The 26,469-nt window shown below is 36.0% G+C and overlaps 1 protein-coding gene across 2 annotated transcripts in view; it reads right to left on the minus strand.

Moving 5' to 3' along the window:
* tgfbr1b (transforming growth factor, beta receptor 1 b) overlaps window positions 1-26,469 on the minus strand; it is a 66,549-nt gene that overhangs the window by 27,710 nt on the left and 12,370 nt on the right. For both annotated transcript variants that reach the window (XM_067378749.1, XM_067378748.1), the window contains exon 2: window positions 2,886-3,131. In XM_067378749.1, the coding sequence (XP_067234850.1) occupies window positions 2,886-3,131 (246 nt within the window). The remainder of the gene's footprint in view (window positions 1-2,885; window positions 3,132-26,469) is intronic.

Here is a 26,469-nt window from a genome sequence, read left to right on the forward strand (position 1 = left end):
TAATAAATGTTCACCTTTTGATTATTATTGTTGCCTCTAGTAATTATGTGTCTGATTTTTAATTTCTAACATATTTTGGGTTTATTTGAATCCAAACATATTATTTTTAAACAATAATTGAGTTAAATAAAACTACCTAGTATGTTGGGCAAACATTTAACCCAGCCGTTGGGTTAAAACAACTTTTTTTGGCAATCGGACGGCATGACTGAGACCAGTCAAGAACGTCTTTTCTTCTTGAGAACCATGATAGTTTTTGATAGTTGTTTAGCTGCGAGTTCATTTATCATGTTTATTAATTGTTAATCTTTGGATGTCATGTCTAGCTGTTTTTCTTGCATCTCTTATAAATGCCATTATTAATAAAATCTTTTGAAAGTGCACCTGTGTTATGTTTCATTGCATTTCCCCCCTTTTTACTGTGTATTAATGTCTGTTAATGACAGTTATTATAAAAGACCTACCACTTCTGGCACTGATCTGTACTAATTGTGCATACGCTGATGATGCTTGTTAAATATGAACACCAGATTGCACATATGGGGAAAGCTAATTATTTTTAAACAAATGCTATCTTTGAATCTTCAGAATGCAGCAAATATTGTGTATTTGTTTGTAAACCATATGCGCCATTAACTCACTAGCCTTATAATTGATCTATTCATCAGGCAGTTGACGTTATGTACCGCATTCACTCTTTTAAAACAATCTAAGACGTTTCAGAAAGACTGTTTCGACAGACAGACAGACAGATAGATACTAAAGTCAAAATCCCCACCCAGGTGACCGTTTTGAGTGAAGAGACACAATGAGTCTTTGTAACGCATTTTTTTCACACGGTAATGCCAGACTTTGTGTCTGGTTTCATGTAAACAAATGAGTCATGCTCAGTTCTGCATTATTAACATTTTTTTCTGAAGCCAAGTAACATTATCATTTCATTTTTAAATGAAGATTTTCCTATAAACGAGTGTCTAGACTTCAGACAGATGTATTCCAGGGAAATCACAAGCTCCTGTAAACAGCAAACACGCTCCGTGTGATTCATCCCAAGTGGATATCCATAACATCCATGGAAGACAAGTTAATTATATGAAAAGGGAAAAAATGAGAAATCTGCAAACAGATGGAAGGCCGAGGACAGAAAATAGGGGTTGCAAAAAGTTGATCCCTACAGGCTGAAAGAGGCGGCGAACGGTGTGGGTGGGACCATCTGTTCCACATGACTTTCCTTTGTTTACATGGAAGTCTGTGGTCGAGTAAAGCAGGATTTCTTCATACTTAATTCCTCCACAACAGAAAATCAAATGCACGCTAGCTGCATGTGTGTGAGAAAAAGGGCAGAATTTTTCTCTTCCACTAATGGTTTGCTGGGATTGTTTTTGTCAGAGGTTTATGGTCACAAGCCGCATACAGAATGTGCCACGGCATCAAGATAACAAGTTAATAACAGAGAAGACCTGCAGGCATTCACAGTCGGCTGGAGTGCGAGCGTGTGCGTTCGAGTGTCATGCTGAAAGATGCATGTGACGGCGACATTATCAAGTAATTAATTCCATACAAAAACACACAGTCATTGGGTATGAGTGCATTAACCAACCTGCAAAATATACAGCTGGTTTGGACACTGGGCATCAATGAAAGCCAGTTAGGTCTAATGTCTTGGACCCTTATTGACTTTCATTGTATGAGCAATATTTTTTTTTCAAAATATCTTTTTTTACAGGTTTGGAACGACAATGAAATTGGACAAATGTTTACTCTGAAATGCAAGATCCTTCAGGTATGATATTTTTTTCTGTGTAAAATGTGATTTAAAAAAAGTTTCAGGTGTGCTGTGCTTTCTGCACAATTAGGCCTATCTTTATTTCTACAATTTCAAATATTAAATGTTTTATTTTTTGCATAAAAACATAGGGAGCCTTAAAGGATTAGTTCAGTTTCAAATCAAATTTTCCTGATAATTTACTCACCCCCATGTCATTCAAGATGTTCATGTCTTTCTTTCTACAGTCGAAATGATATCAAGGTTTTTGATAAAAACATTCCAGGATTATTCTCCTTATAGTGGACTTCAATGGCCTTCTGATGGTTGAAGGTCCAAATGTCAGTTTCAGTGCAGCTTCAAAGAGCTTTAAACGATACCAGACGAGGAATAAGAGTCTTATCTAGCAAAATGATCGGTCATTTTAGAAAAAAATACAACTGTATATGCTTTATAAACACAAATGATCGCCTTGCATGTGCTTCCGCTTTCCGTATTCTTCAAAAAGCTTACGCTGTATGTCCTAGACCTTCCCTATTCTACTTATGGAAATGCGATCATTTGTGTTAATAAAGCATATACAGTTGTATTTTTTTAGAAAATGTCTGATGGTTTCTCTAGATAAGACTCTTATTCCTCGTCTGGGATCATGTGGAGCTCTTTGAAGCTGCACTGAAACTGACATTTGAACCTTCAACCCGTTGAACCCCAGTGAAGTCCACTATATGGAGAAAAATCCTGGAATGTTTTCATCAAAAACCTTCATTTCTTTGCAGTTGAAGAAAGAAAGACATGAACATCTTGGATGACATGGAAGTGAGTAAATTAACAGGAAAATTTTATTTGAAAGTAAACTAATCCTTTAAAGCTCCTCAGTTGTTGATCAGCGCTTCAAGCACTGTACATGAAGATGTTTGGCTCATATTTCATTCTCAAATGCAGGTAAAAGCGTCTCAAACTCAGAGTGGATCAGATGTGAAGCAGCATTTACTGTGATCCGAAATCGCAGCACACATATTTGATTAAATCACAGCCTTTGCAATTTGATAAATCAAACTAAACCATATTGTGTTTCGGTTAATAATCTGATTAAGCGTGCAGCCGCAGCGCTGACTCTTACCTGGGAATGATGTGAGGTCAGGGTTCTTGTTGCACCAGTCTGTGTCACAACACATGGGGTAAATCCCCGTGTCGTCCTTGTTGGAGGGCGCGCAGACGAAGGGCCGGTCGCGTGGGATCAGCTCGATGTCGCTGATGCACCAGCTCTGCTGCGTGGTGACGCTGCCCGATCGAGTGATGGACACGTAGCACAGGCCGTCTGTGGCACACGTGTGGTTCGGGCACCGATGACAGTAGCATTGTAAGGCTGAAAACAATCAGAAACACATGACGTGAATGTTTCAGAATTAAGAAAAAAAAAAAAAACATTTTCATTTAGAAAAATACCAATTCAAATAAAAGAGCTTTGAGATCAACAATCTTTACACAATGATTACAATGAAATGTCACAAACAAAGACATCAAATGTGGGCTTTTTATAACCAGTGTTCAAACTGAGTTGTCCTAAAAAACAGTACAGCTTTGTGCTTTGTCTCCTCTGATGTGGTCACGTGACCAACCACAACAAACTCAATCTCGCCAACCTCAACCGCACTATCCTCTTCAACCTCAATTATAGTGTTACAAAAGATTCTATTTCAAATAAATGCTGAACTTTCTATTCATCAAAGAATGCTGAAAATAAAATATATCACTTTTGCCATCACAGAATAAATCACATTTTAAAATATATTTAAATTGAAACAGATACTTTAAATTGTTATTATATTTCACAATATTACGTTTTTTTTTTTTACTGTATTTTCGATTAAATAAATGCAGCCTTGAATAGCAGAACAGACTTCTTTCCAAAACATTAAAAAATATAGCTGCGAGCAGCAATTATCAAGGTTCAAGAGTTTTAGGGCCTTTCAGCACATGCGGAAAAAGATGTGTTTTATTTAGCAAACCTATAACAATCTTGTTCATATATGGAAAATACTAATTACGGCCAATACAGGCAATTTATCATAGGAGACATATGGTTTATAAAGCTTTTTAATGGTTATTGAGGTTGAGACAAAAATCTAGGACTAGTTCGCTAGTTTTGAAATAATCTCCAATATTTAACGAACGATTCAATGGACAGTGGAAAGACAAAGGAAAGGCCTAGAGGCAAAGTTACTCAGAATGAGGAGTTCTACCGTGTGGTAAGAATGTTGTGGGCGTGTGCAAAAAAAATAAATACAAAATAAATAAATAAATAAAAATTGTGCAATACACAATCCTGCGCACATCCACAACAGTCGACCCCCCTGTGGCCGATTTCTTCCTAATTTCTCACAGGCCTCTAGTGCCGTGAGTCAAACAGGCCCAGCGTGTTTTGTTCCAATCAGCCTCCATTAACCTTGAGATACACCAATGTCCTCATTGACAATCATAGCACCTCGGACGAAGACAATGCATGCCAATTTCCAAGTCGATCAGACTAACGGTGAAGTAGTTATAGCCATTTTCATGTTTTTTTTCCCTGTTATAGCGCCACCAAGTGGCCAGTCGCTGCGTAATTTTTCATGCAACCACAGAATGAGCTCTTACATAGATGTGCCAAATTTGGTGAAAATATCTTATTCCGTTCACGAGTTATAGCCATTTTATTAAAAGTGGCTCCGCCCACTTCGAACGTTTTGGCGCCCCTTAGGGACCGTGAATCGGAATTTCAACTGTTTTTGATCATTATTGACAAGCAGACTACAGAGAATCTCACTGCAATGATTTGGTTACGGCCAATACAGGCAATTTACCAAAGGAGATATATGGTTTATAATGGTTATTGAGGTTGAGCCAACAATCTAGGACTAGTTCGCTCGTTTTGAAATAACCTCCAATATTTAACGAATGATTCGATGGACAGTGGCGGTCCTAGAGGTAAAGTTGCTCAGAATGAGGAGTTCTACCATGAAAAACGTGAAGGCTCTCCCTGTGGCCAATTGTTTCCTAATTTCTCCCAGGCCTCCAGTGCCAAGAGTCAAACAAGCCCAGCGAGGTTTCGTTTTAATCAGCCTCCATTAACCGTGTCTGATAGCTGCTCAAACTTCAGTTGCTGACGGCGGCCATGTTTTTTGAGATGCATCAATGTCCTCATAGACAATCATCGCACCTCGGATGAAGACACTGCATGCCAATTTTCTGGTCGATCGGACTAAGGGTGAAGTAGTTATAGCCATTTTCATGTTTTTTTTTCCTGTTAAAGCGCCACCAAGTGGCCAGTCACTGCATCCTTTTTCATGCAACCACAGAATGAGCTCTTACATAGATGTGCCAAATTTGGTGAAAATATCTTATTCCGTTCATGAGTTATAGCCATTTTAGTAAAAGTGGCTCCGCCCACTTCGAACGTTTTGGCGAACCTTAGAGACCGTGAATCTGAATTTCAACTGTTTTTGATCATTATTGACAAGCAGACTACAGAGAATCTCACTGCAATGATTTGGTTACGGCCAATACAGGCAATTTACCATAGGAGATATATGGTTTATAAAGGTTATTGAGGTTGAGCCAACAATCTAGGACTAGTTCGCTCGTTTTGAAATAATCTCCAATATTTAACGAACAATTCGATGGACAGTGGTGGTCCTAGAGGTAAAGTTGCTCAGAATGAGGAGATCTACCATGTCTTGTGAAAGCTGTGGGTGTGCATGAAAAATCGTGCAATACACAATCCTTTACACACGAGAAAAATGCGAAGGTGCCCCCCAGTGGCCGATTTCTTTCTAATTTCTCACAGGCCTCTAAGGCCGTGAGTCAAACAGGCCCAGCGAGTTTCATTCTGATCGTTATTACTGACAATCAAGACTCCGGAGAATCTCACGGCACTGATTTGGTCCCGATCGGGCCAAAAACCTAAAACTAGTTCCCAAAAATTTCAAAGCAAGCCCTTTTGTGTTTTGTTGTAGCGCCCCCGTCAGGCCAATCAGGGTGAGCCTTGGTGATGTTGTAGACAGTGCGAGTACTACCAGCCCGATCACTTTTAAATGCTGATCCTTGGAAATTTTAACAATTACATGCACTTGAAACCCTAAAAAAGTAAGCGCCGTATTATTCGAGTGTGTGTAGTGGTGTTGCAGTAAAAGGAAAGAATTTAAAGACACTTCTCAGAATTTTACTCTGTAAACTGTTAAAAAGCTGAAGCACAGTCGATAATTAAACTGAATAGTGGACCATCATGACCCGTCTCTAATATGTGTGCATGTTTTTCCCAAACTGCATGAGGCTTTCTAAACACAGGACATGATCTTTAAAAACGATGCACTCAATGAACTTGTTTACGCATCGGTCCGGCTCATAAGTGCAACAATTACCCAGTGAGGAGGTGAGGACGGGTTACTCTTAACACACACATTCTGTGGCTCAAGCACTAATGCAGTGTGCAATTTGCATGCTGCACAGACAAGGTTCAAGCAAGGTGACTTATGTTGCTGATAAGTATTTCTGTCCTATTCTGTCAGACCAACCTGGACCAAAAAAAATTCACTTGAACTCCAGCCAGCCTGTCATGGCAGCGCATGCTGAAGCCTCACGAGGGATCACGCTCGCACAGCCGCGAGACGCCAGAAATATCAGCCCACTGACTCTGGCTCTCTGACAAGGTCACGGTGAGGAAACCGTGGAGGTGGAAGGAAACATACAAGACGAGGGGCTGGAGGAAAACAACGTCACAGTCCAGGGGCAGAAGGGAGATCGCTGTCACAAACAGAATAAAAATGTGTGGGAAGGAGATGGTGGTATGACTGTACCGACTTATATTTTGGTTTGTATTCTATTCAACATTGTATCAATTATATTAAAGGTGACCTATAACGCCCATTTCACAAGATGTAATATCAGTCTCTGGTGTCTCCAGAATGTGTGTGTGCAGTTTCAGCTCAAAATACCCCACAGATCATTTATTATAGCATGAATTTTTGAGTGGAAGGAAAAACATGCAGTTTTCGTGCATGTGCCTTTAAATGCAAATGAGCTGCTGCTCCCGCCCCCGCTTACCAGAAAACACAATCTAAACTTCTGAGATATGGACGGCGCATCGTGTGAGTATCAAACTGAGTTCTCATTCACGTCTCTTAAAGTGCCAAAAACACACAAAGTTCACATAAACACAGTAGCTTTAATAAGAATACATTTCTTACTTGAATGCTGCTGTTTAATGCTGTGGTGAGGAGATAAACATGGCGGACTGTGTACAGCTCACTGAGGGCGGGGTCTATGCTAATAGGGCAGATTCTGTGCAAACGGCTTATTCTGAGATACTGCTTATGATTTATGAGGATTAAAAAAAGGATTGGGTGGATTTTTATTTATTTTTATTTTGTGTACACACTGTCAACAAACATTTATGTTCAAACACAATGTAAAAGTGAGTTTTGCATAATAGGTCCCCTTTAATAATAATAATAATAATAATAATAATAATAATAATAATTGTTGTTATTATTAAACAATATAATAAAGATGATGACAATGATTATTATTTTTATTATTATTATTATTAATAATTATTAAATAAATTTAACATTATTCAATTATATATTAATATTATTTTAATAATGATAATAATAATAATAATAATAATAATAATAATAATAATAATAATAATAAAAGTCATGCAATATATTTAATGTAAAATATTTAATAAAAATGTAGGGCTGTCAAACGATTAATCGCGATTAATCGTATACAAATAAAAGTTTGACTGCATAATATATGTGGGTGTACTGTGCGTAATTATTATGTATACATACACACAAATTAATGTATATATTTAAGAGAAATGTTATTTATGTAGAAAATATTTTAATTTATATATAATATAAATTATATAAAAATATGAATAAATATATATACACACTTGTAAATATTTCTCAAATATATACCCATATATATTAGGCAAACTTTTATGCGATTAATCGACAGCCCTATAAAAATTTATTAAACAATAAAGATGACAGTGTTATTAATTCAATGTTATTTAATATTATTTAAATAAATAAAATATAGTATTTATATTTAATTTTATTTAACAACAACCTATGTAATTATTTTTAATATTTTCATTAAATATTAATATTAACAAATATCATAATTTATATTTTATATTACTTTAATATAATAATTAAGATGATGATGAATATTATTGATGACATTGAGATTTCTCAAATCCAACCCTAACTTTTTCCAATTTTAGAAACTACAATTTCAAAGAAAACAAAAAAAATATGCAAGTCATTAGATGATCAAAAACAGACATCACTACATGCTTATAACGCCTGTAAACTCCTTTAATAACAGACCTACACGCTGGGCCAATGAGAGACGACTCTCTCTCCATAAAAACTTTAGTGACAAGACTGCCATGATATAATATTTTGGTCACAGAAGGAGGAACGTGAGAGACAGACAGAGGAAGAGGGAGGTGAAGGGAGTGACTCAGGCAGGGCGAGGCATGAGCGAGAAAAACCACAAGCAACAATAAAGTCAGAATCGCATTTCAGTCTAGACGGCTTCAGAACCGCAAACACATGACGACTGCAGTTTACAGTAAAGATGAAAACACAGAAGGCCATCCTGCAGTGTGTGTCTGGTGTGGTATGAAGAGACGCTTCAGAATCAGGTTTGTGTGTTACACTATTAAAGCAGCACCTGACTGTCTGTGTCATTAAAGAGACTTGTGCAGTGACCCAAAGAAATGTGCATGCCACAGAAGACAGGTCCAGAGTCAGCAAAAGTTTCCTGAATAATGTTTAGTTTGAAAACGCTGACTTCCAACTCCTGCGACGTCTGGACTGACAGCTGTCTGCCAAAAACACGACATTCATAGAGAAACAAACCAGAGCTCCACGAGGAATCAGCAGTATTTGAGGCAAACTCCAGCAGCCGCAATAAATCTGGAACATTCCAGTACGTGAACGCAAGGGAAACTTACTGTAATCAAACTGAGCAACAGCAGATTCATTTATGGAAACGTCACAAACTCCATGTAGCAGATGTGAGCTGTGGATCCCGTCCCTAAACATCATGTTAGAAACTACTGGTCATTCTACATGCCTTTCAGACGGACACGTGCTGTATAAAGATTGACCGATATATACACACATTACCGTTCAAGTTTGGGATCGGTAACATTTTTAATGTTTTATAAAGAAGTTTCGTCTGCTCACCAAGATTGCATTTATTTAATTAAAAATACAGTAAAAACAGTAATATTGTGAAATATTATTACAATTTAGAATAACTCTTTTCTATTGGAATACAGAAATATAATATAAAATGTAATTTATTCCTGTGATCAGAGCTGAATTTTCAGCATCATTACTCCAGTCTTCAGTGTCACATGATCCTTCAGAAATCATTCTAATATGCTGATCTGCTGCTCAAGAAACATTTAATGTGTACAATTGTACAAAATATTTGTGTACAATATTTTTTTTCAGGATTATTTGATGAATAGAAAGTTCAAAAGAACAGTGTTTATCTGAAATCTAATCTTTTGCAACATTATAAATGTCTTTACTGCCACTTTTGATTGATTTAATGCATCCTTGCTGAATAAAAGTATTAATTTCTTTCATTTCTTTTCAAAAAAATAAAAATAAAAATTCTTACTGGCCCCAAACTTTTGAACGGTAGTGTATAATGCTACAGAAGCTTTGTATTTCAGATAAATGCTGTTCTTTTGAACTTTCTATTCATCAAGGAATCCTGAAAAAAAAAGTACACAACTGTTTTCAACATTGAAAATAATCATAAATGTTTCTTGAGCAGCAGATCAGCATATCAGAATGATTTCTGAAGGATCATGTGACACTGAAGACTGGAGTAATGATGCTGAAAATTCAGCTTTGATCACAGGAATAAATTACATTTTATATTATATTCCAATAGAAAACAGTTATTTTAAATTGTAATAATATTTCACAATATTACTGTTTTTACTGTATTTTTAATTAAATAAATGCAATCTTGGTGAGCAGACGAAACTTCTTTTAAAAATATTAAAAATCTTACTGATCCCAAACTATATATATTTTTTTATATATATATATTATATATATTATATATATTATATATATATATATATATATATATATATATATATATATATATATATATATATATATATATATATATATATATATATATATATATATATATATAAACACAAGCTCCAATGGAATTTACAAAAAGTAACATTTACTATCAATTAACTGCTTCCAAACAACTACTGGCGACGATTCAAATACCAATATTTATCACTTGCTCACTTATTTGACCTTTTATCATGAAAATATATTAGCAAACTTCAAAAGCACATGCATTAAGTTACACTACCTTGTACACATATTATAGAACATTCAATATATCTGTAATAAATAGAAAGACATTATACAACTCAGTGTCTTTACACAGTTAATAACTATCGGTTTGTAATTTCATGCTTTGGCTGATATGCAGAGAAAAATTGTGAATTTTCAGTGCATCTCTACTAACAAAAAAAGAGAGAATCAGAGCTGCGGTGTGTGTCAGCGTTCTCATCTCTGTCCACTTAAGACAGAAAAACTGGTAAATAAAAAAATAAAAAAACACAATATATCTGCCTTGCCAATATATTGGTCACATTTCCTGACAGGAAATAAGCTGCAAAATGGACCAGACTTGATGCTGATAATCTGTGCCACTCTTGAGCCATTTATTTGCGTTTACATTTCTGAATTTGGCAAACGTGACTTACATTATCATGAAATCTGAGTGACAATTAAAGGGTTAGTTCACCCTAAAATGAAAATTTCTGTCATTAATTACTCTCCCTCATGTCGTTCCACACCCGTAAGACCTTCATTCATCTTCAGAACACAAATTAAGATATTTCTGATGAAATCTCTTCATAACATTAAGGTTGAACCACTGCAGTCACATGACTGTTTTAACGATGTCTTTAGTACCTTTCTGGACTTTGAGAGTGTTGATTATATTGCTGTCTATGGTTAAGTCACAAACCTCTCTCGGATTTCATCAAAAATATCTTTATTTGTGTTCTGAAGATGAACGAAGGTCTTACGGGTGTGGAACAACATGAGGGAGAGTAATTAATGACAGAATTTTCATTTTGGGTGAACTAACCCTTTAATTGTCATACAGATAATTGCAATTAACAATTTAATTGTTTTGTTCATGTCACTTGCAGTGTAAAGGCCATTCAAGGATGAGATTAGAGATGTAAAAGAATGGCACAGAAGAACTATCATTGGAATCATTTTCACAATGATTTTTTCAGCTGATGAACAATATAAATAAACACCGACAGCCAATCAGAATCCATCCTGTTTTAAAGAGCTCGGGCATTTAAAGCGACAGGCGCTCATAATAAAGAGAGGACCTGGACTCATTGGCAGTCCAGCACACACAGAAAGGAAGCTTCACTAATGGCTTCACTGGAGCTCTGCAAAATGTGTTACGCAATTCCCCTTCAGGAGCTTCTCCACGGCTGACTGAGCAGTGCACACCGTCTGAGAGCGAGACTCCTCTTCACTCCTCAACCTCTTCAGCAGCAGGATTATCAGCATATACGCCATTAGTATTCACACATCACAAACACCTCTTACCACTTCATTACAGCTTTAATGAGGAAAACACACCATAACTATGACCACAAGCCTGGAGGAAGTGCTCTGTGACTCTAAATTTGGTGCAGAAACAAGTTTGACTCTAGTAAGTTTCACAAACACCTGCAGAGAAACAGCAAGTGACACACTGATTTAAAGGCGAAAGTAGAAAATCCATGACACAGTCCAGATCCACATTTTGAAAATGGCTTGCATGAATGACTTTAGTTGGTATTAAGAAAGTATTCAACAACTAAGCTGGTTTTGGGATAAATGTTTTTAATTAGACATTTTGAAAATGCAATGCTGACGAAAATAGCACAAACCACTCCAAAAATAGCAATCTAAATTAACACTGTATTATATTAAATATACAATCGCAAAGACATATTCAAAGCTGTTTAATTAATGTTTAAAACTTGCAACAAAAGTAATAACTCATTTTTAAATGTGACAAACTTCAAATTGATCATTTTAAAATGAGTTAATATATTATTGTTATATTTAACAATTTAAGCTTTAATTAAATAAACTTTATAAAGGGTTTAAAATGCATTTTATTAATATACTGATCAATGATTAAATAATTTTGTAATTTTATTTCTAAGTTGCACTCTTTATTTTAAAGCACTGCATGCAATCAACATGTTAAAGTCAATATGAAATCAAAATGGATTGATAACTCTAAATGATTTATTGGTGCACATCAACATTATTGTGTTTAAGGTGTAATATGTAAAATATCCAAAAACCACTAGGCCAGTGTTATATATTTTGTTCAGTTGAGTACTTACATTATCTCAAATGTTTCCAACTATTTGTAAATCGTAAGAAAATTGCAATTTTAACCAAGAATCCGGGACGTGCGACCTCTAGCGGACAGAAAATATTACATATTGCACCTTTAAAATGCATGTTTCTGGTCATCTTGAATCAGAATATCTTCTCTTCTCTGATGACGAGGGCGGGGCAACCTGTCACTCACATGAGATCCACCAAATAGCAAACCACAACCATCTAATCAATTCCCCACAGACAAAATCAAGCCCCGCCCTACATTTGTTCTTGTTTGAGAAGCAGTTTTACTCTGATATACATCCCTATAGGGAAGAAATGCAACTTCCCTTTCATTAAGACTTTAAAATATCGCTTAAATAATCAAAAAGAATGAGTTGACCTTACTAAGTGACTGGCCCATCTCCACCAGTATAGAAACAGTTATTTACTCAAATGACTCTACTACATTTTTGACAAAAATAATCGCAAGACACCTTTAATAAAATAGTTTTGCTATTGAATCTTGACATTTCTGCATATATATATATATATAATAAAGAATTAAGGATTCTTGGTGACTCAGATAAAGCAATCAGGATAAACCAGGATTGTGAACAGCACAGTGAAGAGGCTCGAAATATGGATTGACAATATTGATGAATCGAAGAGGAATGGAGGTTGACTTGAGCCGCACCCTAACGCAGAGCGGCCACATAAACCTTCGGCACATTTTCAGGCTTAGAGCCGTAGCTAGGCAACAGTCAAACAATGCATCGCTGTCAGGGGCGGTACGGGATAATCAGGGGGTTTCTATCGGATCGCCACATAGGAACAAAGATCTGGACTGATAAGCAGAAACAAAAAGCGAAGTCAGTGCTGTGCAAAGGTGAGGTGTATTGGCTGAGCAGCTGTGGTCTCAATGAATCACACTTCCATTTGCAATGCAGAGAGCTGGGATTATCCTTCTCGACTTACTTAAAAAAAGAAAACCTTGAAAAAGCTGAGAACGTGCATGAAATCCAAAGGCTCCAGGACTCATTTCAGCACTCAAGCTGTTTGAATTCCATTTGTTGCACAAGGTTTTTATTCTCTGAAGCAGCCTTGAACACTGAGAGCAGGTACAGCTAGTCATTTAAACACAGTGTTTGAAAAATAAGCGAGGTGGGTTTGCTACAACACGAAAAGAAAAGGAGCTTTAAGTGCATGTGTGCGTCCCACCGGCACTGTTAGCGCTGAACAATACCTCGGATGCTGCCACTAAACAATGGCTTTTCATGTTGTACTGAAATTTTAGCACCTTTTTGAACAAGTACTTTGACTGTCTTTAGGTTTAAGATATTGGCAGGTGCTTGGATTATGCAAGCTCCTTTTGGTATCGTAGTTGTTCCCAGAGTATGAAAGATAAATTGCTGATCTAATTTGAGTAGTGAATGTTTTAAGGGGTTGGGCTTGTTGTTTGTGGAAGGAAAAAAAAAAAAATAATTGGGTTATTAGTTATTTAGGAAATTATATGGTGAGACAGCAGCATAGCTGTGACACTTGGAGTAGGAATTACAATATTTGTCCATGTAGATTTAAAAGCTTGGTGGGAATTGCTTAGCGTAATTGTATGGAATAAATTACCGGTGTCATTAAACGGTTTAAAGGATTTATAAAGTTTTAAAAGAGCATTAAAAAGATGGTTGTATGGGATAATGAACTTGTCAAATAAATTTAAATCAAATCAAATGAAACAGTAAACAGCTTTAGGCAACAACAAAACAAAACAAAACAAAACAAAAAACATAAAACAAAGCAAAAAAAAAAAAACATTAGAACAAAATAAATAAAAAACAACCACAAAATAAAACAAAACAAAAAACAAAACAAAACAACCACAGAATAAAAAAAAAAAAAACTAAAACACAAAAATAAACAAAATTAAAACAATCACAAAATAAAATAAAAAACACAAAAATGACTAATTTTAAGTTTTTCTTCTTTTTATAGTTTGTTTTTGTTTTTTGTGTAGTTTTCATTTTTGTTTCGTTTAATTTAGTTTTTTTTATTAATTTTTATAGTCATTTTTGTGTTTTTTGTTTTTATTTTGTAGTTTTGTTTAATTTTGTTTATTTTTATGGTATAGTTTGTTGTTTTGTTATTGTTTTGTTTTATTTGTGTAGTTTTCATTTTTGTTTTGTTTAATTTTGTTTAATTTTAAGTTTATTTATAAACAAAACAAAATTAAATGAAACAAAAACAAAAACTACAAATAAAACAAAAAAAACTAAATCACAAAACAAAATTAAACAAAACTACAAATAAAAAAACTAAACCAAAAAAAAGATAAAGCACAACCACAAAATAAAACAAGGCAAAATAAAACTAAACAACCACAAAATAAGCAAAAACAACAAAACAAAACCTAAACCAAAAAATAAAGCAAAACAACAAAAACGACTACAAAATAAAGTAAAACCACAAACAAAAACTAAACAATCACAAAATAAAATAAAAAAAATGAAAAACAATATAAAAACAGCCACAAAAAAACAAAACAAGCACAAAATAAAACAAAAATTAAACAAAACAGCCACAAAAAAACAAAACAACAAAATTAAATAAAACCACTAAATAAAACAAAAACAACAACAACAAAATTAAAACAGCCGCAGAGAAACACAAAGCACTCATCTGCGAGCTTATACTTTATTCGTGCAGATCTATGGGGAATGAATCTGACAAACAAGAGAATAACTTTTCCTTTATTATCCTTTGTGCTCTACTGTGGTCTGTTTTGCGCAATAAAGCTTATGATGAAGCAATATAACAAATAAAAAGTATTCTCTAATGACAGCTTCATGATTCTGCTGATTATGAAACATAATCCTGCTGTCTGGATCGGGATTTTGCTGAGTGATACACTAAAGCCACTCCAAATGGATTCCAGCTTTCAAATTTATATGTGGAACCAAAGCGTTTCTCTTTGTCTTTCTGTACTAGAGCCCTCCTTTGTTTCAGCACGAGAGAGAAAAACGCGACCGCAGGTAAACACAGGTAATAACAGCCCCAAATATTCATATTCATATGTATTTATACAACCTGGGCTGTACAGCACAGTCATCACTGTAGCAAAGACATTGGCTTATTCATAAGACGCGTTTATTTAAAACGCCATAGGTGTGTAATTCTCAAACAAGGAGAAGGACGCCTTGTTGAATTGCTCAAGGCTTGCCCACAGAGTCGGGCATTTTCTGCAGTTCTCCGTACGTGTGTTTTACAGAGCGAGGGCAGTGTGTGCTGGAACAAGCCTATCACACAGAATCTATCCTGATGCCACAGACTGGATATTTTGTCTAGTGGAAATACACTGAAGAAGGTTTGCGTTGACTCTATCCAGTCTAAATCAGCCACTAGATTTCACAAAGAAGAAAGAAAACAGGATAAACTGGGCAACCACATTTTTTCATGTTTAGTTTCCATTTTCTTAACAGTGGTGCTTTAATTAATGTGCTGTGCTTCTGTTTGCACAAGAAATTCATCCAAAATATTGTTATTTGCACCTTACACCAAGGCTGAAACCATGTTTTGACTCTTGAACACTGAACATTTTTTTTTATTTTTATTTTTTTATGAAGCATAAAGAAACAGGAAATTCTAGGTCTAATTCTAGTTGGGAAATAATAATTTTGGAACTAACAAATAATATTTGCATGAATTTGCATTAAAGGGTTAATTCACCCAAAAATTTAATTTCCCTCATGTTGTTCCACACGCGTAAGACCTTTGTTAATCTTCAGAACACAAATTAAGATGTTTTTGATAAAATCCAATGGCTCAGTGAGGCCTGCATTCACAGCAAGTTAATTAACACTTTCAATGACCAGAAAGCTAAAGACATATTTAAAACAGTCATGTGACTAGTGGTTCAATCTTAAATGTTATGAAGCGACAATTTTTTAGCGATTTCAAAACACTGATTCGTGAAGCTTTTCGAAACTCGAAAAGCTCGTTCGATACACACTCCGAACCACTGATTCGAAACAAAAGATTCGTAAAGCTTTGAAGCTTCATAAACCAGTGTTTTGAAATCGCCCATCACTAGATATTGTTAAACAAAGTTGTTATTTTGTTTTTTTTTGGCACACAAAAAATATTCTCGTCTCTTCATAACATTAAGGTTGAACCACTGTAGTCATTAATTACAGAAATTTCATTTCTGGGTGAACTTGTTAGTCCCAGGATTCTTCACGTTAGTGAATAAATATAGATCCCCTTTTAAAATTCGAATTCCCTAGTGGTAGAATTTTTGTTAACCGTGTCAAAGGTTCTGGGTTCTAATCCGCCTTAGTATAGTTTTTTTTCCTCATTAAAATCAAAAATATTCATCAATGATTGTATATCAAGAGCAGGGACACGTTTGTGTGCACTTTGTTTTGTGATTTCACTGGTAGGAATAGAGTCTTCACAACGGCATTAAGCGACGTATTGACGTGTTTATCTCTGTGCACGAGCCAAAAGAGAACATAAACCCCACCTACTTTGATTTGATTGGCCATCTCAATCATTTTGACATCGATGAGCGCTGTTGGATCGCCGAGGCAGACCAGACTAAAATATAACTTTTAAAACTTTGTCATCCTAGCAACTAGGGTTGCAAAGGGGCGGAAAGTTTCCGGTAAATTTCCGGAAACTTTCTACGGGAACTTAACCTAGGGAAATTTGGAAACTTAACAGGAATTTACAGAAATTTATGGGAATTAATTGGAAATTTTGGGAAATTTATACAGATTTATAATATTTATATAAAATGTATCATATAAAAAACAAATATAAACATTTTGTTTGGTCATAACATGAAATAACAGTTATTTATTTTTCGCATTTAATTAATTTTCATTTAGTAAATATGTAAATTAAATAAATTTTTAGTGCAGCAATTATGTGTTATTTATTTCAGTGTCACATGATCCTTCAGAAATCAGTCTAATTTTGCTGATTTGATACTTAACTATTTCCAACAATGATAATAGCAAATGTTTTTGCATGTTAGAATGATTTCTGAAGGATCATGTGACACTGAAGGATGGAGAAATGATGCTGAAAATTCAGCTTTGATCACAGAAATAAGTTATATTTTTATGTATATCGATTATTATACCATTATTTTAAATTGTAGTTATGTTTCACAATATTACAGTTTTTTCCATATTTTTGATCAAATGCGCATGTTATGGACTGGGGGAAGCACATTGCATGCAGGGGGCATCAATAGCCCTGTAGCAAGTAGTGTGCCGTGTGAGGAATGTGAATGGTAAAAAATTAAACTAAAATTGCATTAAATATGGTTGTTTTAACCAAAATTATGTTGCAAGATGTTTTTTTTTTTTTCAATTACATTTAAGTACCCTGTTACAGGCTAACTTGCAATTTTGCAAATTCCCTGTTTATTCCCATTAATTCCTAAATATTCCTGTTAATTCCCATTTATTCCCGTTAATTCCCATGGAAAGTTTCCAGCATTGAAAATTCCCGGAATTTTGCAACCCTACTAACAACATCCAGGGCCCTATTTTAATGATCTAAGTGGTGCATGGTCTGAAGTGCACGGCGCAGGTGCACTAAGGGCGTGTCCAAATCCACTATTGCTAGTTTAACGGCGGAAAAAAATGGAGGCGCATTGTCCAAAAGGGTTGTACCTATTCTCTTAATGAATCATGGGTGTGTTTTGGGCGTATCGTGCAATAAACCAATCAGAGTATCATCTCCAATTCCCTTTACAAGCCAGTTGCGCTTGAAACAGGGCGGATGTGCTATTTACATGGCGGAATTTGCAAGTGGAAAGACTGAAAAACACTGTGCCACTGACTTTAAACCCAGTTTCAGTTGGCCAGTAGTGCAGTCATTTTCAGTTTCCTCAAAATAGCAACACGCCAACAATGCTAATTATTGGGGGGACTTGTCCCCCTCAATATCTATGGTGGTTATGGCCCTGCCTTACAATAGCATTCAAAAGTTTGAGGTCAGTAAGATCTGACTTAAGATTCTTCACTTCTGAATTTTGTGCAACCCTTACATGGATTACAAAGATAAATATGATTAATGAATTTTGACTTCACAGACAATCAGTGATGTTTTCAACAAAAATGACCCAGAGAGATCTGCTGGCTTCCGCCCAACGACTGCAGCATGTCAATGACCTGCAAACGTCTTCCGAGACGGAGATCTCCAGCATCCTCCATTCAGTGTCTCGGCAGCCTGAGTGGATCTTCGCGCTGTTGCACATCCCGCTGGTCGTGGAGGAGAAAGAGTGAAGGAATGTGTAAATACTGACTCAGTGTTTGGCTCAGCCGCGACCTGGTGCTCAGAACACGTCTGAATCTGCAGGGAGGACGGCGCTACAAAGCCAAGACTATTTTGGGAAGGGTCAGCAAACTGAGATGGGCGCTGCCGTGAAAATGATTCGCTCAACCAAAACAAAACGTACAGCCAAACTGGACCAGGGATTCTGGACTTACTCACAGTTTATTACTCCAGCGCTAAATCACAGATACAGTCTTCAGGGGAATGAAGTGGAAAGCTAGATGTTTGTTTCTTTATACCAAGCATAATAACTGTGTGGCGATGATACTTAAGATTGTACCAGCAACCCTAAAACAATGATTGCAATTTCAGTTCTGGCTACTGATTCGTCCACAGTTCATTCATTGATAAGTTTAATGAATAATAAACATTTCTTTAATTACTTTTTAAAAAATGTTCACCTTTTGATTATTATTGTTGCCTCTACTAATGTTGTGTCTGATTTTTAATTTCCAACATATTTTGGGTTCATTTTAAGCCAGACATGTAGTCATTTTAATCGATAGTTGAGTTAAATAAAACAACCCAACACGTTGAGCAAACATTTAACCCAACCGCTGGGTTAAAAGAACCCAATCACTGGGTTTGTCCATTTTTAACCCAGCTTGGGTCGTTTTTAACCCAGCATTTCTTAAGAGTGTACATGTTATATTTTGATTATTATTAAATGCAATATTTTATTTACACATTATAATATTCCTATCTGTTCTCTTAGACTTAAAAACTTGGCAAGTTTTACATCTTTTAAGCAAGGGTTTATCAAACCAACACTTTAAAAAATGCTGGGTTAAAAACAACCCAAGTTGGGTTGAAAATGGACAAACCCAGCGATTGGGTTGTTTTAACCCAGCAGTTGGGTTAAATGTTTGCCCAACCTGCTGGGTAGTTTTATTTAAAGCAACTATTGATTAAAAATTGCTATATGGCTAGCTTAAAATTAACCCAAAATAGTTGGGAAATTAAAAACCAGATGCAATTAGAGGCAACAATAATAGACAAAAGGTGAATGTTTATTAATGAACTTTAATATTTTATTAATATAAATTTAATGGTTTAATAGTTTTGTTAATATACATGTATTAATAAGCAATTTAATAAATGTTTATTGTTTAATAATTATTCATTGAACATTAATAAATGTTCATTTCCAACTTACTTTGGGTTAATTTTAATTAAGCAATACAGTAATTTTTAAACAATAGTTGAGTTAAATAAAACTTTGAGCAAACATTTAACCCAACAGCTGGGTTAAAACAACCCAATCACTGGGTTTGTCCATTTTTAACCCAACTTTGGTTGTTTTTAACCCAGCATTTTTTAGCGTGTACATGTTAGATTTGATTGTTATTAAATGCAAATATTATATTTACACATTATAATATTCCTATCTGTTCTCTTAGGCTTAAAAACTTGGCAAGTTTTACATCTTTTAAGCAAGGGTTTATCAAACCAACATTTATATAAATTTCATTAAAAGTAAATTTTTCTACTTTCTAACAATGCAAGTGTTTTAATGCATATTTGCAACATCATTCAATTCATTCAAATTCAGGAATTCAATTGGAATGTAAAAAGCCCTCTTAATTCGGCTCTGATTGGTGCACACTACACAAACCTGCTGAATCACTGAAATCAATAGGCTGAGGTTCAGTAAGTGAGTCAGATTCAGAGCCGAAGTGAGTTCAATCAGTGAAGGATGGAAAAGCAGCTCACTTTAAAGTCGCTCTATTGGCTAAAGTAAAGAGACATTAGACAGATTTCCCCACACACATCAGAGTTCACTTATCACTTTAGCAACAGTGATGTCTTGACATTACGAGAGTCCATTGAGGATACTGAGCGAAGCCTGTTCAACACCACAGGGCTTAAACAAACGAGCCCGTTTGATTCTCACACTATCTATTTGTGCGTGGCGGCTTGCTGAGCAGAGTTTCACGACACTTTCCTCCTACAGACTGAGACGCTGCCATTGCCTCCATCACTGTCTGTCAGGAAGAGAACTAAACTCCATAAAGAGACACCACAGCTGGAGCGATGCTAGACTACATGTGAAAACATCAAAGCTGAAGGCCGTGTGATGATGAAGACCGAGGGCACCTTTATGGAGGACCTTGCCACGGGATATTGTTTAACTGTCAGCTCACATTCCCCTGCTGTCACCTGCTGACTTTGATACAACTACTAGTGTCATGAACATCCCCGGCTACTCATCTCGTCAGTCAGAACAGCAGCTTTGATTCATATTTATGCATTTATTCTCTTTGTCATCATTTACTCACTCTTTGTCAATCCAAACCTGTTTGACTGACTTTCTTCTGTGGAACACAAAAGATATTCGGAGAAATGTGAACCACTGAATTTTAATGTGTGGACAAAAGCATTCTGCGTGATACTTTTGTTTTGCATTCTGAAGAAAAATTAACCATATTCAGGTCATTTTGTGTCAAATCAAACCAAACTTCAGAAACTTCCCTGGATATTTTATTTATTTTTTATTTTTTTTTCCCCTGAAGAAAGACAAACATTAATAGTGGTAGAGCTGCACAATTGTGGATATTATATATATATATATATATATATATATATATATATATATATATATATATATATATATATATATATATATATATATTTTTTTTTTTTTCCCTCAAACATTCTGAATAGACAACTAAAGAAAATAACATGTAATTTACTGGCAAAATGTTAATTGCTACAGTCTATTTAAAATGTTTATTTAATCTGAATTAATAATTTTTGAAGATTGGTTGAATGAATGATTCAATGACTCACTCATGAAGACTTGGATGAATCAGCTTTTTTGAACGAATATCTTGAATTAATGATTCAGTGAGAAATACATTTTTAAAAATCTCTTGTCGCCACCTACTGGTGTAACGATGTAATTGATACCATCTTTATTTAAAAGAATTGAGTTACTTTTAAAAGGTTTTGATCGCTACCATAGACATCAGTGTTTATATCCAAACTATAAACTTTTATCCCAGTACTTCTGTGATAATTATTGTAAGACAGAAATAGTGGTTGAAAAGAATGAAGCTGTTTCATACCTATACATGACAACGACTCTGAATGATCGCTGTGATCCTACTTTTCAATGTACGATTAATCAACGATTAATCATGCAGCTCTAAATAGTAATGAAAGCCAAAATATTAAGTGCCATGGATGAATATTTACCCATTATAACCCAATGTTTACCCATTATAACCCATTATTATATTATTATAGTAACCCATTATTTTGTAGAAGGAGTCAAAATGACAATTTTCAACTGAGATTTGGAGCCAAATTAAAGAATGGAAATAATTACTTTAAAAAGATGGCAGCATCATTATTATATTTTTATACAGAGATTGGTAGGTCTATTACTAAAATCTGTTGACTTCAGCTATCGCTGTTTCCACTAAATGCAAATGATGACCGTTCAAAAATGGCAAAAAGCATTCTGTGTAGTTTTCCCCCAAAGTTTGCATGCATGCAACTTAAGAAGTATTAAATATATCTTAATATCCTTTCAGATTCTGGTTCTTAACAAACTTTAGTTTCGGTGTCTCCATTTTTAACACCCTAAATATGGTTAATTCCCAGAGATATGGAGATCTCAGTGTGTCTTCATGAGTAAATTGTGCACATTTTCAGTGACCAAAACGTTATGTGGGTCATTTTGCATTCATTGCATACATATCTTGCTTCCCTCTATTTAAAACAATGGCACAGAATGTGCCAAAAATAAATTATATTTAAATATTATTTAATTTCATATTATTATAAAGATATCTCAATATAATTTCAGATTCTGGTTTTCAACAAACTTTTCTCCCCCCTCTACAAAATAGAGGATTACTCAGGAAATATGCATATAGGTCATTTAATATTTTATCTGCATTTCTTTTACAAGGCAAAAAAAAATTAAAAATCTGGTTTGGAATGACATGAAGTTGAGTAAATTATGATAGCATTTACTATGGGGTGGTTATTTGGGGCATTTATTAGTGATGGCCATATCTTCCAATAGCAGAGAGGTTCACTAAATTTAAATTTAAGCACGTCCCTTGAAACAGTCTGAGAGGAATGCTTTAATTATGTTACAGAATAAAATAGGCCATTACATTACTCTGCCATTCAGGAAAAGAATGCAATTTTGAGTCACTCAACTCTTATAATGCTTTCAATTAACTTAATTCCATCAGACGCAATCTGATTAAGACCACCTAAGCCATTGTTAAATGAACGGGAACGGGGCGACTCGGCCCCGCACTTGCCGGGTCTCAAATGTCTGCATTATTTCAGGTCTTAGAAATGAAAAGGACTGAAGAGGATTCATCTAATGCTAAACACAAAGCAAGCAAGAACTCTCGAGACAAAGACTACTGATTTTGGGAATCAATGGCAATTGGATTTCACATCTTGAAGCCTTTGGCTTCAACCTCAAATGCAGTAATTGAATTATCTGGCATTGAAAAGCCAAGTGCTGTTCAATGTCTTTTCCGCGGAGAGAGAAAGCTCTTGCGTGCGCTCAGCTGCGTTTGGCCGCCAAGGCGATCCATTGGTGAAATCCAAGCACGCTGTGGAGAGTTTAATGAATAGGTGTGCTGTTTGTTCACTATCCCTTCCGTTGCCTGAACAGTGCAGGGGATCAATTGAAGAGTGTGTCGAGTTTTCAGAGCCAAGTTAATTAATCTTCATCTTGATGTAAATTGGTAAAGTGGGTTGGTTAGCATTCCCAACAACAAATCTGACAAAATTTGAGCCAAAGTTCCATTAAATTGTAAAAAGACAATATGAATGTATCAAACAGCATTCACTTTACATCCACAATGTGGCATGCTTCATTGAATATTTAACAGGGATCAAAAATAAGTGAGCAGCACACATGATGCGGAAGAAAAAATAGATTTCATGACCTCAAATCGAGAATCTGTGTCCAAAACTTCATAATTTGTGGCCATGCTTTATTAATGCGTTCCCTAAGTTTAGTTACATCATTGCCAAGTTGTGGCCATGATTTAACCAAATTAAAATGAAGGAGCAAATTAGTACAGCATGGCCATGATTTAACTAAAATAAAGAACAAATTTGTGGGAATGAATTCTTAAATTTGTGCTTGGATATCTTGTTTTTCCCCCCACATGTCTGTACTCTGATTCATCAGTCAATAAGAACATGAAACTGACCCAATTCATTTCATATTTTGTTAAAAGAAATGGACCAAACACCTGCTGAAATATTCAATAATTCTGAGTGGTAACACCGTGGTACTTTGATATTCACCACAGTATTGATTACCATGGTGTGTGTGTGTGTGTGTGTGTGTGTGTGTGTGTGTGTGTGTGTGTGTGTGTGTGTGTGTGTGTGTGTGTGTGTGTGTATTGCATGGTACTCCAAAGAACTTAAAGAATACAGTGGTATTACCATGGTACAGGTATATAAACCACCATATTTACATAGAACAAATCAAAAAAAAAAAAAAAAAAAAGCATGGTGTTATTGGAAACATTAATTCTGTAGTGCAAGTTAAGATTGATTTCTCTTGCTAATATTTAATTCTGGCTGATGGAAAAACACTCACGCAGGTACTTCGCACAGCTGTTTCTTCAAAGCCCATAATCCATCTCAATACTTCAAAACCTATCATAAAAGACAGGCTGTTGTAGGCTAAACACTAGAGCTGAACCAGCATGGCAAAATAAACCTGCAGCCCAGATTGAAATCAACAGCTCTGCTCTGATTAGTAAAACAGAAGCGTTCAGGGTCAGTCTGATTTTTAGAGAGCTACAGTAATACATTCATATGGCAATAGAATGCTGCTTGGAGTCCTGTTTGAACGGCTAAAAATGCTTGTGTTAAAACATACACAGTTCAGTTATGAAAAGAAGTGACAATCAAAGAAACCACCTACATTTCCTGAGTGCTGAGAGCTCAATGGATGTGTACTACAGTATACGAACATGCGTACTCGCAACCAAAATCATAAGAGTGCGTGAGTGGAGTCTCTACAAGCGCACTGGACTCGTAACCAAATCAACCAAAACTCTCAGCCAATCAGAAGAGCATGTGGGCGGAGTCTCTCTGCAAGTGCACTGCAATCACAACCAAATCAACCAAAACTCTCAGCCAATCAGAAGATTTTGTGGGCGGAGTCTCTCTGTAAGCGCACTGGACTCGTAACCAAATCAACCAAAACTCTCAGCCAATCAGAAGAACATGTGGGCGGAGTCTCTCTGCAAGTGCACTGGACTCGTAACCAAATCAACCAAAACTCTCAGCCAATCAGAAGATTGTGTAGGCGGAGCCTCTCTGAAGGCACACTGCACTCATAAACAAATCAATCTAAACTCAAAGCCAATCAGAAGATTTTGTGGGCGGAGTCTCTCTGTAAGCGCACTGGACTCGTAACCAAATCAACCAAAACTCTCAGCCAATCAGAATAGCATGTGGGCGGAGTCTCTCTGTAAGCGCACTGGACTCGTAACCAAATCAACCAAAACTCTCAGCCAATCAGAAGAACATGTGGGCGGAGTCTCTCTGCAAGTGCACTGGACTCGTAACCAAATCAACCAAAACTCTCAGCCAATCAGAAGAATGTGTAGGCGGAGCCTCTCTGAAGGCACACTGCACTCATAACCAAATCAATCTAAACTCAAAGCCAATCAGAAGAGCATGTGGGCGGAGTCTCTCTGCAAACGCACTGGACTCGTAACCAAATCAACCAAAACTCAAATCCAATCAGAAGAGCATGTGGGCGGAGTCTCTCTGCAAGTGCACTGGACTCATAACCAAATCAATCAAAACTCAAAGCCAATCAGAAGAGCATGTGGGCGGAGTCTCTGCAAAAGTACTGGACTCGTAACCAAATCAACCAAAACTCACAGCCAATCAGAAGAGCATGTGGGCGGAGTCTCTCTGCAAGTGCACTGGACTCGTAACCAAATCAACCAAAACTCTCAGCCAATCAGAAGAGCGTGTGGGCAGAGTCTCTCTGCAGGCACACTTTTCGCAACCAAAATAAAAAAAAATAATAATTCACAGCCAATAATTTCTTTTAATTCTTTTAAAATAAATAAAGCACATAATCAGTGCCTGAGATTACGTGTCATGTCAGCCATTGCGTGGTTGTTTAGAACAAAACTCTTGATTAACAAGAAAAAGATATACTTTATTGCATGTTGTGGTTAGGACACAGTGTGAAATGGATTTAGGGTTTGCAGGTAGTATAAGAGGGCGGGACATTTCATTACAGAAAGCATCTGATTGGACAAAAATGAGAAGTCAATAATATTTTTGCTCTTTTCCTAGAGGAAAAAGAATGCAATTTTAAAAGCATTTAACAGCTAAATCAATGTCTGTGATCTAACCAAAGCTAGCATCGCCGTCGCTGTGCCTAGTCTCCAAGCGGCACAAAGGAATCGTTCCGGAGCTGTTCGGAGTGATTTAACAGAGGAAAGAGGGCGAAAGCAGGCTTTGCATCTTGTGGGCTCTTCATCAAAGAAAGCCACTCCGCTCAACTCAACTCGCGCTCACCTTCCGTGTGCGGTGGAATTAATTACACCACGTTTCCTGGCAACCACAATCCCTGCGCCCCGCTGGCTCATACATCACACACACACGTCACATGTAAACGCGCATCATCCGCACATGAGATTCCCTTCCCCCTTTTCGTTTGAGTCGAGGAGCGCAACCTTTTCTTACCACACAAGAGATCCTGAAGTCATTTCCATAGGTCAGCGCTCTGGCCCCTAACCCTTTACGCCCATTACTGCCAGGCTTTTGTCCACGACAGATGTGGGTTTGGGTGTGAGGACTCAACCCTCAACCTCCCCCACAAAGCCGTATGTTATATGTGGCTTTGTCTCTTGGTAAGGAAGGACC

The sequence above is a fragment of the Chanodichthys erythropterus genome, chromosome 23 (assembly GCF_024489055.1).
Source record: "Chanodichthys erythropterus isolate Z2021 chromosome 23, ASM2448905v1, whole genome shotgun sequence".
NCBI lineage: Eukaryota > Metazoa > Chordata > Actinopteri > Cypriniformes > Xenocyprididae > Chanodichthys > Chanodichthys erythropterus.